The following is a 14977-nucleotide window of genomic DNA, read 5'->3' on the forward strand; positions in this document are numbered from 1 at the left end:
GGGGAAGGCTGGGAGTGGGTTCAATGACTGGTAGACGTTCCTCATGGAAGCAGCTGTCCTCTTTGTGAGCCTCTCTGAAGAGCTGGAAGAGAGATGCACAAAAGCAGGTGACAAACACACAGAGACAAACATCCACAATTGGAATTGGGTATCTGCCGAAAAGGGGCTAAATATGTCATCACGTTGACTCCATTTATTTTTATCCGTTTAAATCGTTTCTATCCCACCTGCAACCTTTCTTTACTGATCAAATTGAACTTTACAAAATATCAAAATGAAACACTACATATGAGAATCGGATACAAAAAGAGAGCAGAGAAGCACATTTAAAGCAGCATAATTAGTGAGAATGCAAAGCAGGTGCTTAAACATTGAAGAAAAGCATTACAAATGTAAATCGAATACCAAAATACAATTAAAATTCCACATGTAAACATCATTAACAGCTAAAGAAAATAAATGAAATCAATGTTGCATCCGCACACACAGTCTCTGGGTTGCTCCTAATGCTAGTAGTACTCAGAGTAGATCTGTTGTACTTAAGGGACATGACTAACTTAGGCCCACACGCTTCAATGGGTCTACTCTGAGTAGGGCTTAGTTGGAGACAGCCCCCTGTTCGCATTAAGCATAATTTAGAAACAGATCACTCACCCACCTCCATGTAGGGCCGTACAAGATCATACAAATAGCAATCTAACCCCTCTCCTCCCTATCTCCCACCCATGTGAATCCTTAATCTATACCAGCTTTTCTCAACCTTGGGTCCCCAGATAGTGTTAGACTACAACTCCCATCATCCTTGGCCACAGGTCCTGTTAGCTTGGAATGATGGGAGTTGTAGTCCAACAACATCTGAGGACTCAAGGTTGAGAGCAGCTGCTCTATTCTCTCACTCCACCAAGTGTATTAAGAGCTGAGTGGTAGGAAGCAGGCCGTGCAGTCAAAGAGAGCATAGAAACAGAGGAAGCTGTCACTTCCTATGGCCCATCAGGTTCCGTACTGTCTACACGTGAGTGACAGCAACTCTTCAGGATCTCAAGCCAAGGTCTTTCCTGGCCCTACTTTAGGTGCTATTTGGGCTTGGACCTTGGACCTTCTGCATGCAAAACAGATGTTCTACCACTAAGTTAGCCTCCTTCCCCCAAGGAGTAGTTGTTGCACATGTTGTTTCCTGCATATTGGACGATAATATCGTCAGACAGGATTTCCTCCCCTCCACATCCTCTGGATAGGGAACTAACTGACTGAGCCTGATTGGTGCAAAACCCTCGAAGAGCAGCAACCTGCTCAGGTCCCTGGGCCAATCGTCAAATATCTCAAGGGCTGCCACATGGAAGACAGATCAAGCTTGTTTTCTGCAGCTCTTGACTGGAAGACCCAAATCAGGGAATTCAAATTACAAGAAAGGAGATTACGACTAAACATTAGGAAGAACTTTCTGATGGTAAGAGCTATTTGACAATGGAACAGACTACCTTGCAAAGTGGTGGACTCTCCTTCCCTGGAAGTTTTTAAACAGAGGCTGGGTGCCCATCCATCAGGGATTCTTTAGTTGTGATTCCTGCATTACAGGGGTTTGGACTTGATGACCCTTGGGTTCCTTTGTAACCCCATGATTCTATGAAATGCATTAAACTGAGGAAAGTGGCTTGCGGAAATGTGTATATCAGTCAAAACCACTTACATAAATGTGTATAATAGGAAAAATTCACACCAAAAATCTGATAAATTATCATGCAGATTTCTTTTTAAATTATCATGAGGATTTCTTTTTAAATTTTTTATTGTCTTTGTCATTGCTACAGTTCTGTTTGTTTTTTATATATTTTGTTCTATAGACTTATACATACCGTATTTTTCGCTCCATAAGACGCACCTGACCATAAGATGCACCTAGTTTTTAGAGGAGGAAAGGGGGAAAGCCCTGTTTTGAGGGGGATCAGCTCACAGTTGTGCAGCATCTTTTGCAAATAATATATTTATAAGAGCATGAGACTCTTAATATCAAGGTCCTGGGTTCGAGCCCCACGTTGGGCAAAAGATTCCTGCATTGCAGGGGTTGGACTAGATGACTCTTGGGGTCCCTTGCAGCTCTACAAGTCTGATTCCATGAGCCAAGGTGATTAGCCAGGTGGTTTGGTGGCCTGAATTCTCCTTGAAACCCCCTCTTGTCCAACCCTGATCCCTGCTTGACCCTGCCGGCCCTTTTTTCTTCTACCCTGCAGCAAAACGATGGTCAGTTCACTGTGATCCAGCTGGTGGGGATGCTACGGGGCATTGCTGCTGGCATGAAGTACCTGGCCGACATGAACTACGTCCACCGTGACCTGGCGGCTCGCAACATCCTCGTCAACAGCAACCTCGTCTGCAAGGTCTCGGACTTCGGCCTCTCCCGCTTCCTGGAAGATGACACCTCGGATCCCACCTACACCAGCGCCCTGGTAAGACACAGGAAGGAAACCTTCCGGGGTGAAGGCAGGATTGAGGGAAAACTCAGTGGTTTCCAAGGTGGTATCAGAGGAAGCAACTCCCACGGCAGGTTGCCAGGAACGGATAAGACAAGGGAAGGTGCTTACCACCTGATTTTTATTCCTTATTTACAGAGAGAGGCTTGGAACGCAGCCTCTTGAAATAATGGCATTGTCCCAAGTGACTCTCCACCCCCTTTTTCTCCCACCTCCTCATTCGTCATCACTGCCCTACAGGTGGTGCTGAGGACCCTTTGCTTCTGAGCCCTTTGCTCTCCTACTTTCAAGGCTTGCTGGGTTCTAGGAGAGGGGGGGTCTGGAATGCTTTCTAAAGACACTGTGTCCATCACAGAGTTGGCACAGTGGATCAGAGGACTCTGGGAAGGCCAGGGACATCTCCCCGTGACTTGAGTTACTCAGCCCAATCATGTACAGGGTAGAAGACACACACAAGAAGTTTCTTCTGGAGAGACGAGTCGGAAGGGTCATGGGGCACCTTATCTGGGTCAACCTTCCACAGGAATCTGGCTTTTCTCTGCAGCAGACAGAAATGGCCTTCGCCAAAGGCCTCTTAACGCAAACCCAGCACGGCAGTGTTAAGAATTTATAGCTCTTCCTCCTTGATGATCAGCGAGGCTGTTGAAGCATCACTGATGCTGGCAATGAAGCCTCTCCCGTTGCATTTTTTATTTGGTCAGTGCGAACAGCGCTGGGTGGGGGTCTGGCACTGTGCTGTCACAGAACTGGATCGGTACAGTGAAAACAGGCAACCTAATTTTTCCTGACCTTCCTTGAAAATAAGGAAATATATGGGGGTGGGAGGAGGAAAACCCTTCTGGATGGAGAGCAAAGATCTGCCTCGTTCAGCATGTCTGTATCTAGCGGTACCCAACTTGTTGCCACTGGGGAGCACTACCAACAGGGCAGAAACACAAGCATTTGGTATTCAAAGGCAGACTGCACCTCAACATGGGAGTTCTATCTTGCTCTCGTGCCTCGAAAGCTCCCTTCTCATTGTATTTATTCACTTTTGTTTCATAAACTTTATGCACCGCTTGGTTGTAAAAAGAAAAACAGCACCACAAAGCAGTTCACAAAGAGAATAAAATGAAATTATCGGTGAAAAGTGCAAAAGCAACCCTTTAAGACATTCAAAAGCTAAAATCAGCAACAGATCAAAATACACAGCCATGTTCTACATGGCCTCTTTTTTTAAGGTTTCTAGCAGGCGCTGAAAAGAGTACAGGGTCAGTCCAAGACATTTTGGCACCGGAGGCAAACCACAAAATGGCACCCCTTTCCCCACTAGGGAAGAAGGGGCGAGTGAAGGTCTAAATCAGGAACAAAGGGGAAATAAGGATCTGCATTGGGAGCTTCTGTCCCTGTAGATCCTGCTGCCTGAGGCGTTCACCTTACTGTCAGGATGCTGTCAGTGGCTCCCGGCTGGTTGCTCAGGAAAGTATAAAGACAAGGAAAGGTTTCTTACCATGCTTTTTCATTTCAATCTTTACAGAGAGAGGCTATCAAACCCAACTTCTTGGATAATGGCAATGTCCCAAGAAAATCTCCACACACACCCATCTCACCCACTTCCTCATTTGTCACTTCTATGGGTGCTGTTACGTGCCCTCTGTCTTTGAGCTCTTTGCTCTCCTACTTTTAACACTCGCCAGGTTCTGGGAGATGGAGGGTCTGGGATGCTTTCTAATGACACTGTGTCAGTCAGCTGTTCCTCCGCTTCTACTTCCTCCTGCTTCTCTCACATTATTTCCCAACTTTCCCCCTCTTCTGCCTCTGAGCTGTGACCTCCCTCAGTCCACTGTTGTAAATCTATACTGTCTTCCTCTTCCTCCTCCCAGGAAGGGTCAGGATGGGGAGGCGGTCTCCACCATTCCTCCTCTGCCCAGTCCCTGACACTTACCTTGCCTCATGGGTGGTCCGGCCCTGGTGAAGGCAGCTGCCTGAGTTCCAGCGTGTAGGTTTTTCCACATTAAAATAATGATTTCTTACCAATGTGGAACAGGTATTATGTTTCACCTGTGCTGGTGCCAGTTCTGCCAATCGAAGCGATCAAGTGGGCATATATGGACTGACTCCCATAGTTTTAAAACCAGTATCTTATGGAGAGGATTCTTAGGTTTGTGGTATGCTTGTTTGGTTGAAGTAACCTGGACTCAGCAGCCCACATTGAATGCTATCACTTCACCGACCGGTGAAATATTCAACTGAGGAGTCAGGGGATGAGAGACTTGCACTTGCATTAATGGTGCTGCGGTGCTGCCAGGTATGAGTACAGGTGCAACTGGACCTATGCCAACATACGAGCCTCCTTACAAGAAGTTGGTTAGGGCTAACTCTTATTTACTTGTTCCCCACTGACTCCATTAGCAGTCATTCCACTTGGCTGGGGCTGATGCAAGCAACCCAAGCGAGAAACCCTGTGCTCCACCCCCACTACAGGGCGGAAAGATCCCGATCCGTTGGACAGCACCGGAAGCCATCCAGTACCGAAAGTTCACTTCTGCAAGTGACGTGTGGAGCTACGGAATAGTCATGTGGGAGGTGATGTCCTATGGAGAGCGGCCGTACTGGGACATGACCAACCAAGATGTAAGTATGAGGGACTGCTGGTGAAACAGGGTATGTTTAGCCTGGAGAAGGGAAGACTGAGAGATGATAGGGCTGTCACATGGAACAAGATGGTTTTCTGCTGCTCCAGAGGGTAGGACCTGAACAAATGGACTCAAATGACAAGAAAGGAAATTCCGATTACCGGTAAATATTAAGAAGAACTTCTTGATGGTAAGAGCTGTTTGACAGTGGAACAGACTTTCTCCAGAAGGTGGTCAGCTCTCCTTTTTGGAGGTTTTTTAGCAGAGGTTGGATGGAGGTCTGGCAGGGATTTGCTGAAAATCCACTTGGCTGCCAGTCTGTTTCTGGGGACAATTCAAAGTGCTGGTTATGACTTATACTGTATAGTTAGGTGGGGGTTATTTTGTTTTTGTTTTGTTTTGCTTTTTAGGAAAGGACATTTAATAGTGCTGTGCTGTTTTTAATATCTGCATTTTGATAGATTCCCCCCTTAGATTGTTTTAATTCTATCAAGGTTTAATTGTTATTTAATGATGGCCTTTTATACGTTTTTGTATTTTATCTGTGGTTTGTATTTTTGTCTGTAAGCCACTTTGAGTCCCAATCTAGGGAATAGGCGGGATATTAATAATAATCTTAAGCCAAGGGTGGCATTCTGTCTCAGCCTGTGGACTGCTGTCATTCTCAGTCTGATGTCAAATCCCTGCCCATGTAGGAACATGATCGTCTCAGGGAGCTGCCTCAGTTCATAGCAGCTCCCAGCCTATCTCCTTGGCGGGCTCCTTCTGCTCTGCGCTCCTGCCCTTCCTCCAGCCCTGGAGCGCTCCACCCCAGAAGCCATTGCTGGCTAATTGACAGTGATCTTTCCAGCAAGGGCAGAGCGTTCAGTAACTTCACCCCCTATTAGCCTCCTCGACCCGGGCTGCGAACACCAGCAGAGGGGAGAACCGCTCATGTCTCCAGCAGGGCATTTGTGCCGGTAGCGTAGCAGGTGGGGGAGGGGAGAGGAGAGGAGCACCCGGAGGGGGGGGAGCAATTTAATGTGTGTGTATTTGCATGTGCATAATGTGCATTGTCACATCCCCAATTACGGATCGGGAGCGGCAGCCTTGGCCGTCAGACGTCAAGGCCAATGGATGCTTAGGCAATATTTCCCTTTGGATGTGGATTAAGTCTGTTGATGTGGCCAATTAATGAGGCGCTTCAGACAATGAAGGAGGGGAAAGCTGTGGCTGAACCTGTGAATGAACTCTCAAGTCGCATTTGTTTCCATGAGAACGGTGTCATTTAGCCATCACCGGTTGGCTAGCAGTCAGCATCTACAGGACAAAAAGATGTATGTGGGCTTCCCCCCCCCCTTGCAGGTAATAAACGCCATTGAGCAAGATTATCGGCTGCCACCGCCCATGGATTGCCCCAGTGCCTTGCACCAGCTCATGTTGGACTGCTGGCAGAAGGACCGTAACCACAGGCCCAAATTTGGACAGATTGTCAACACCTTAGACAAGATGATCCGGAACCCAAACAGCCTGAAAGCCATGGCACCCCTTTCCTCTGGGTAAGAAGCAGGGCACACAATGGGGTTAGGGCTGATGGGAAATGGAGTTCAGCATCTTCTGGGTGGCAGCAGGTTGGGGAAGGCTGCTCCAGAATTTTACCCAAGCTAAAATGGATTTCTGGTTTCCCAGAGCTGGCACTTTGGGTCAGGGATGTCTACATGCAGTGCTTTACTGTTGAGTGCTGAAGATGCTTGAGGTTCACAAGGGAGGCAGGTGGTGTCTAGTTGTCAGGAGTCCATGTCAAGCAGGGAACCTACAGGACCTTGGACAGCTCCAAGGGGTCCTGCAAAGGCAGCTGCCAGAGAAGACCTCTAGAGCCAGAGCCAACTGAAGCCTTATGCAGGCTGATCCTTCCAGCTCCCAGGTGGGGAGGAGGGAACTACCCGTATTTTTCGCTCTATAACACGCACCCGACCATAACACGCACATAGTTTTTAGAGGAGGAAAATCCGTAGGCATGCCACCCATAGGCATTCCCTCCATAACACGCACAGACATTTCCCCTTACTTTCTAGGAGGGAAAAAGTGAGTGTTATGGTGCAAAAAATACGGTACCTGGCTGGCCAAAGGGCCATTGCCTTCTTCTGCCATTGTTGCCTTTCGCAAGAAAGAGCCACTGCAGGAGACTCGTCTTTTGAATACCAGGGTGGTGGCCAAGCTGCATTCCCTGACCACAAGGGTCCCAAATGAAACACCGGGGGTCTCCCCTGAGAAAGTAGTCTGGGACCTGTCCTCATTGAAGTCTCCCACCATGCACGTCATGGCCCCTGAATCATAAGAGTTTCCAAGAATGTGGGTCAGGTCCCCTGAACCAAGAGGGTCTTCCAGCCCTACCTGGTGATGCCAGGGATTACACCTGGGACCTTCTGCATGCAAAGCAGGTGCTACGGCACTTCCCTGTGAAAATGAACAGTGTGGGTTTCTTCCATGCCAAACAAATTCAGATCTTTTCTTCTGCTCTTCTGTTGCTATCTCCACCCCCCCCTCCAGGATTAACCTCCCCTTACTGGACCGCACCATTCCAGACTATTCCAGTTTCAATACCGTGGACGAGTGGCTTGAAGCCATCAAGATGGGGCAGTACAAGGAGAGCTTTGCCAGTGCTGGCTTCACCAACTTCGACGTGGTGTCCCAAATGAACATGGAGTAAGTTCCAGGGGAGAAGAGGTGGATGAGTACTAGCCATGAGGACTATGTTCTCAGCAATGCCTCTGAATACCAGTTGTTGGGAATTACAAGTGGGGAGAGTTGTTGTCGCACTCAGGTCCTGCTTGAAGGCTTCCCACGAAGGCATTTGGTTGACCACTTAGCAAAGCTAAGCAGGGTCCAGTATGGTTTCAAACTGGATGGGGGACCACATGTTGAGATTCATGGTCCCTTTCAACTCTATGATCCTATGACTGAGTCTATAATTAATAGTGTGCAATGCCCCCAATTTTTGCCACCACTAATGCTTCTCTCTTGTTGTTGCTGTGGGTCTTTTTTCTCCCCTAGGGACATCCTGCGAGTAGGGGTCACATTAGCTGGGCACCAGAAGAAAATCCTGAACAGTATCCAGGTGATGCGAGCACAGATGAATCAAATCCAGTCCGTGGAGGTTTGAGAAGCTGGGTACTTGCACACACCTCTTCCTCAAGGTCCTGTTCCCCTTTTGTCCCTGTGTGTCTGAGCCCTTGGGCGGGTCTTAATGCTCCCCCATGGAGATGGCAGCTACAGGGAAGGGGCAGCCACAGGGCAAAGATGCTGCAGACTTCAAGAATCCAGGAAAAAAAGGGAAGAGGAAGGACTCTTATTTAGAAGGATGTTTTAAAATGAAACAGAACCGCAGTGGATTTCTCTTTAAGGGCTCTGAGACAAGCAAGCTAGGGAGGGATCCAGAGGGACCCTTTCGCCCTCCTCCTTTGCACGAGTTGGACCTCCTGGGGCACAGAGTGGACCAGAAAGTCTTCAGGGAAGGGGGGAAGGTTACAAAACTGCATGTCCCTACAAGTGTTGCTGGGCATGCCCTCCCCTTCCCACAACAGCCAGCAGATCTGCGGACCGAAGAGGGGACAAGTGCCAGCAAACTTTCCACCCATGTAATGGGGTCACCTCTAGAGTCACAGACTTCAGAGATGGACACGTCTTTTTAACTTCCTTTCCTCTGAAGGACTGGATCCGGGCGAAGCTCACCTACCCACCCATCCACCCACCCATACCTCCTCCTCTGTACGAAAGAGAATCTTTGCCCCACACTGGGGAAAGCAAAGTCATGGGGCTTTCGGAGGTCTTGGTCTCTGTTGCGCTGGGACTGTTTTTGCAAGCGGCGCCTCCTAGAGGCTCTGCGCGCTGCACTTCCCGGTGGCAGTTCCTACATATCAATATGCACAAGACATTTGAGAAGGCTTCATGGTTTGCCAATGACCTGCTTCCGGCGGGAAACTCCCTGCCCCTCTCGTCCTGTTCCATGCAGTATGTTGTAGATTTGATGTGCATTTCCATCTGGTTGTCGTTGTTCCATCTTTTTCTACTTTGTTTACAACGGGATGTGGGGGGAGGGGGGAATTATTATTTTGGGGGGAGCCGAGTTGTTTTGTTTTTAACAAAAAGAAAAAAGAAAACAGGATGGCAAATCCAATGTTCTTCTCTCCCAGGGACACTCTGTTGTCTCCTCCTGGGCAGCTTCCTGGCTGAGCACTCCCAGGGGGCCATGAGCATTTCGGACACACTCTAACCCCTTCCCCCTGTTCTGCCAGGCTGCTCCTAAGTCTTTTGTCATCCCTTAGCAGTTGTCTCAAAGTTAGTTGGCTTGTCTGCTGTTTCATATTGGGGACCCCTTGCTGAACCTCGTGCAGAGATGTTGTGATAGTTTTCAAAAATGATACCAACCTGGGAATTGCTCTGAGGGGGCTTTAAACTGAGAAGTTCAGCTGGGAGTGAAGGAACATCTAAGACGGCTGGAGGAGCGTGGGGCAATGGTTCTTGAAGTCCTCTGACACACCCTCAACTGTCCTTCAGCATCCTGAGGAGACTGGAAACAAAAGTGTAGCCTTGTCAGGAAAGGCTCATGGCAGGACTTTTAACCTCCAGCCCAAGGCCCCATGTCTCAGTCTCGGCAGCCACAAGTTGGAGCCCAGCTGGTGCTCAGCACATGGGTGGTATTGTGGGTCTCAGACCTGCCATGGCCAAGCTCTGGCAGGTTGTGAGAAGACTGTTGGTTGGAGCTTAACCTTGCAGAAGGTCTCTCCTCACTGACTCAGTCTGTCCTTCTGAAGGTTCAAAGAACAGGGAAAGTTGTGAATAGTTTGGAAACCCACCATGTCACTGTCAGGGGGATCACAGGTTGAAAGGGTCACTCTGCTTAGCTCAGGGTCTCTTATTTCTGTAGGGGAAGGTAATGATAACCAGCAGTGCCAATAGTTCCACAGAATTTTCATCTCTCCGGGTTTGAGAGACAAAGGCCTGGTTCAGGGATAATGGAAAATTGCAGACATCTGCTACATGAATGAGCAGTGCTTCCTCTTTCAAGCAAATCAGAAGGAGTTTGTAAACTTTGGCTTCTAATTTTAAAGTAGTAACAATTCCCCATGACATCCAAACTTTAGAGAAATGTGATTTGTTTCACCTTAGAGAGAACTATCTGGGATCCAGACTAAAGACAAATGCAGAATAAAATGTATCCTCAAATAAAAGCTTAGATTTATTTTTTATCAATTAAATATTGCACAGATGGTCATGAAAGTACACAGGAGAGGAAAACTCTGGGAGAATGGAAAAAACAAACAGGAAGAAGGGAACTCTGATGGGGCAGAAGAATGGGGCAGCTTTTGGAGATGTCAGAGGCTGCATAAAATAAGGTTAGAGTCCTAGGTGGCTCCTGGTTTCCAGCTTTGAACAAATCATGCTTTCCAGTATTCAGATGTCAAAAAGAATTGAAGTAGAGCTAATGAGATCAACCAGCACTAAAACATTTTTTCAGATCCTAGTTTGTTCTTAGTTTAAACAAACCTTCAGTCCTTGAGTTCGGACATTGTGGGGAACTGTGCCTTGGTTAAAAATAGATCAATAACATCTGATCTCTTCCTTGTGACCAGAAAAGAGGAAAAGGAGAAAAGGAGAAAAGGAAAGATGCAAGCCTTAGCTTGTTCGCATGGCAGAAAGCCCCAATTTTCTGTTACTCCTGAACTGGGCTGCTGTAGATAGGTTACCTGGGCTGATTTAAAAATAAATAAATACAAATGCTGGCAAAAGTACATATACCATCTTGTGGACTTGCCAGAGGTGTGCGCGCATTGCAGGGAGAAACAGATTTCAGTGCCCTGAAATCTGTCATAATCCCATACAGCTATCACAGAATCAGGTGTAGCTTGGTTGTACAGAGCAAAGAGCTCTTACAATGTCATGGGTAGCTTTCATCCCTTTGGTTGGTGGGGCAGGGTGTCCCATTCCAATCCATCCCCATTTAGTGCCACACCAAGCTATCCCCTAGAACCTGAGCCAGCCTTGGCCTTTGTGCTCCGCTGCCTTCCTTCTGGTTTTCCGTGCAAGCTCCTTTGCACGGGAGGGAAGGACCTGACATATCTTTGCACTAAAGCTGCCCTGACCCTTCCCTCCTGACGAAGGCCCGGTCTTGTTCCACTGGGTGCTGCTGGCGTCACGGGAGGGAGGGCAGGGGAGCTGTCTTCACCAGCAGACGGGCAACACAACACAACACAGACATCTTCCTGAGCCATTTCACTGTGTGTGTGTGTGAGAGAGAGAGAGAGAGTGCACTCACAGCACGCCTAATGCAGACTACGATTTCAAGAGAAGGGGGCTGATGGAGACTCGCCTCATTTCTTCCATTGTTCTAATGAGATGGGACTCACCCATCTATGCTAGATATTTCATTGTGACCTCACCAGGATCCTGGAAATCTCCCCTCTTTCTCCTCGACTGTGCTTCCCCCCCGCATACATGCACACTCGACTTTTCTCTGTCCTTAAGCCAGCAGAGAGACTTATTTTGCAGGTATTTCAAGGGCGGTGTCAGAATTTGGAATCAGGACTGTGCCATGCACAGCGCTTGCCTTTAATGCACCAGAGCTGTCCTGTCGGTCCGCATCACCCGATTGCAACTGCTTGAGTCACCCTTCTGATTTCTTCCAACACGCTGAGCCAGCACCCAACCTCTCCTCATCCCATGCCTGCCACCTTCCTCTGCCATCGCCACGTTTTTTTTTTAGCGACCCTGGAAATGAAACTGGATTGGCAGCGTTCTGTTGAAGATAGCAATAAATCGTCAGGCCCTGGGCCCTGGCAGTTCTGGACACTGTGATAGGGCTAGGAGTGGAGAGGGATGGCGTGCTGTGTCAGAAAGAGCAACTTTCTCAGTAGGGCCCCAGGATTTGCATATCAAAGGCAAGCACTTTGGGGCTGCTGGGAGAGAGGAGCAGAGAAAAGCAATTCCTAAATGCAAAAGTCTGATAGAACGCTCAAATATTTCACTGTGATTTTCTTTTATTTAATGCAGAACAGTAACTGAACTGGAATGGAACTTCCTTGGTTTAAGACAGGGGTGGAGAAGCTTCTGGTAGGTAGCTTCATTAGGTCCACCAGTCTCCGGATTTGGAACACTAGGATGTTTTGGTCAAGCCATGCTCACATGTCCTACATCCGATGACATACTTTATGTCAGGTGTGGGGCAGATAAGGATGCAGCTGGGCTGGAAGCAGGGGGTGTTGCTGTTACCACCAATCAGCTGATCATCAGGGCAGGTGAAGTGCAGTGCCTATACCCACACAGTTGGCTTTCAAGCCACATGGGCAAAAATGGGTTGCCTGGCATTGATGTCAGGTGATTGACAGGTGGGCAGGCTGCCTGCAACCTGCCAAACCTGACCCATAGTGGGATGGGGAGGTAAGGATCCAGCCCATTAGCCAGATCCAGTTCACCACCCCTGCTTTAAAACTCTACCCATGAACAAACCCAGCTTGCAGTGCAATCCTATACATGCCAACTCAAGAAGTCAGTCCCACTGAATTCAGTGGAACAAATGAGTTGTGTGTTGGGTTTCAGAACCAGGTGCTTCTTCTCATCTGGTCTTCTTTTATGCATTAAAGCTTAGCTTTGAGTCCTCCAGGTGCTGTTGGTTTCATAACATACATCAGCCCTTGCCAGCCTGATCAATGGTTGTGGGGTATAGAAATTGGCTCCCAGCAATATTAGGAGGGCTGCAGGTTCCCCAGCCCTGTGTTAGACCTTGGTCTCTGCTGCCCAACCCCACCCTTTGCACATGCCCAGTAGCATGGAAGCCATTTCCCCATGGTACCATCACACACTGCTGAGGATAATGATGGATTAATTATCCAAAGGGTGGAAGAAAATATGAGATGCTGAGAGAACAGACATGGGTCAGATTGGGTTCATCCTCAGTGGATATTCCTTCTACTGGGGAATCATACTTATAAGGTGGGGTTACAGCCTGTCCCTCTTGTGACTTCCAGGAAGACTCAATGGCCTCAGCATCTCCCTTGCCTTTCTTTCATGAGAACAGGCTTTCCAGAGGCTTTGGGCTATCTAGAGAAACAGGCTAGAAGGCTCTGGTCTGGCTTTTGCGGGCTGCCTTGTCTGTGCCCCCTTTCAGTTTTGTCTATACTTCCATGCTCTGCAGATCAGCAAAGAGGAGCCAGATGTTGGGGAATACCTATCAGCCCCTACAGCCAGCAGGGCCAGTGGTCAGGGATTATGGGAGTCCAGCAACATCTAGAAGGCCATAACTGTAGATGGCTACTGTTTTAAATTCTGGGTGGGCCCTGCAGCAACTGATGCAGCCTGGCCTTGTTCTCAGATACTTGCTGTCCTCTTCCAGCTGGACGTCTTTTGATTCATGCCCCATCACCAGTTCCAGGGGTAGACTTTGGTTTTTAAGTTCCATGCCCAATCCAATAAGGATGAAACCGGCTGATGGGCTGTAGCTCAGGGGTAGAGCACCTTCTTTGCATGCAGAAGGTCCCAGGTTCAGTCCCCAGCATCTCCAGGCAGGGCTAGGAAAGACCCCTGCCTGCTGCTTCCAGTGCCCCTGTGTTCTAATGCTGCTAGAAAGACAACTGGAAACACCACTGTTGTTGCCACCAAATTGGGAGATCTCTTACTGCAAGGGTTAGAACAGCAGGTGACAGCTTCACCTACAACAGTATCAGGATTAAAAGAGAGTACATTGGGGGTGGTTTCTGAGAGATCTTTCCCTTCTTGCAGTGCTGCTTGATAGGTTAGATGTGTCCCTGTGAACAGTACAGGAAGCACTTCCCTGGCTCTGAAAGGTTTCATTTAACCACAATCGACATTAGCCCATCACTCATTCCAACTGGCTACCATAGTTCACATCCAGTCTGTGATTCCTGATTGGCTAGTATCATTGCATCCAGTGCATGATTCCTGATTAGCTGGAACCAACCAAGAGGTTGAAATGAACACTACTGAAAAAACAGCAGATGTAGGAGGGAAGAGCGGCGGCCAACTGCAACAAACAGCCCTGAAAAAAGTCATAGCATCATAGAATGATTCCTTCAGCAGCATCTGGAGTCATCTGGTCCAACTTCCTGCAATGCAGGAATGACAGCTAAAGGATCTTTTTTTCCCCAGAAGATCCCCATGCACCAACCATCACCAGTCTCAAGATGAAAACCAAACTGGCCGGGCGTTTGTTGCCACTTTGGGTTCTCTCCTACCCCACCCCTACCCTGCAGCCCTGCACCTCAGCTCTGGCTCAGAGCAACGTCTTCAGTTTCCAAGCCTCTTCTCCCTGCTCAGTGGTGACCCATTTACTGCACAGGTCTCTACTTCAGAATGCCTGCGCAATCTCCACCTGCCCATGGGCCATGGCCTTGGGTGTGCGACATTTGCTGTTCCCCTGACCATGTTTGTATTTTTTAGAAAATGTGAATAGGTAAGTGGCGTTCCAGCCCTGCTCACATGGGGGTGTCTTCCATTCCGACCAGGGCCTTCTCCTGGCTCCATGATGCATCTTTTGATGTTGCTGGGGAGGAAAGAATAATAATGAATAATAATAATAAACCAGATGTATTTATAAAGGAAACAAAATCTGCTGCTCCGATGCCTTTGTAGGAGTATTTTTAAGAAGACTTTTTTTTCAAAATAAATGTGAAGTGTAAAAGTTTGAAGCACTCACTGGTGGGCTCTTATTCTTTGTTCGCCGTCTGTCGACTGCCTCGTTGGATAACCATGCAGAATGGAAGTGAAGCTTGGGGATAGCTCTGGCTTTTAGGCAGTCCTGCCTGATGGAGCCTGCAGGCCTCACTCCCCATAAGCCTACCAAGGTTGGGGGAGGGGGGCTAGAATCCAGCCTGAAGGTCACATTCCATTCTGGGCAAGCTT

The 14977-nt window shown here is 48.2% G+C and overlaps 1 protein-coding gene across 12 annotated transcripts in view; it reads left to right on the plus strand.

Moving 5' to 3' along the window:
• The window catches only part of EPHB2 (EPH receptor B2), a 114920-nt gene extending 100157 nt beyond the window's left edge, over window positions 1–14763 (plus strand). For 8 of the 12 annotated variants that reach the window (XM_083512909.1, XM_083512913.1, XM_083512914.1 and 5 more), the window contains exons 12-16: window positions 2229–2444; window positions 4860–5081; window positions 6428–6621; window positions 7613–7768; window positions 8117–9222. In XM_083512909.1, the coding sequence (XP_083369035.1) occupies window positions 2229–2444; window positions 4860–5081; window positions 6428–6621; window positions 7613–7768; window positions 8117–8225 (897 nt within the window). In that variant the 3' untranslated portion in view covers window positions 8226–9222. Of the gene's footprint in view, window positions 1–2228; window positions 2445–4859; window positions 5082–6427; window positions 6622–7612; window positions 7769–8116 lie in introns of all 12 variants that reach the window. The other 4 variants (XM_083512918.1, XM_083512912.1, XM_083512919.1 and 1 more) reach the window with 1 other exon arrangement.
• The last annotated feature ends 214 nt before the right edge of the window (window positions 14764–14977 follow it).

The sequence above is a fragment of the Podarcis liolepis genome, assembly GCF_965112155.1.
Source record: "Podarcis liolepis genome assembly, chromosome: 7".
Taxonomy (NCBI): domain Eukaryota; kingdom Metazoa; phylum Chordata; class Lepidosauria; order Squamata; family Lacertidae; genus Podarcis; species Podarcis liolepis.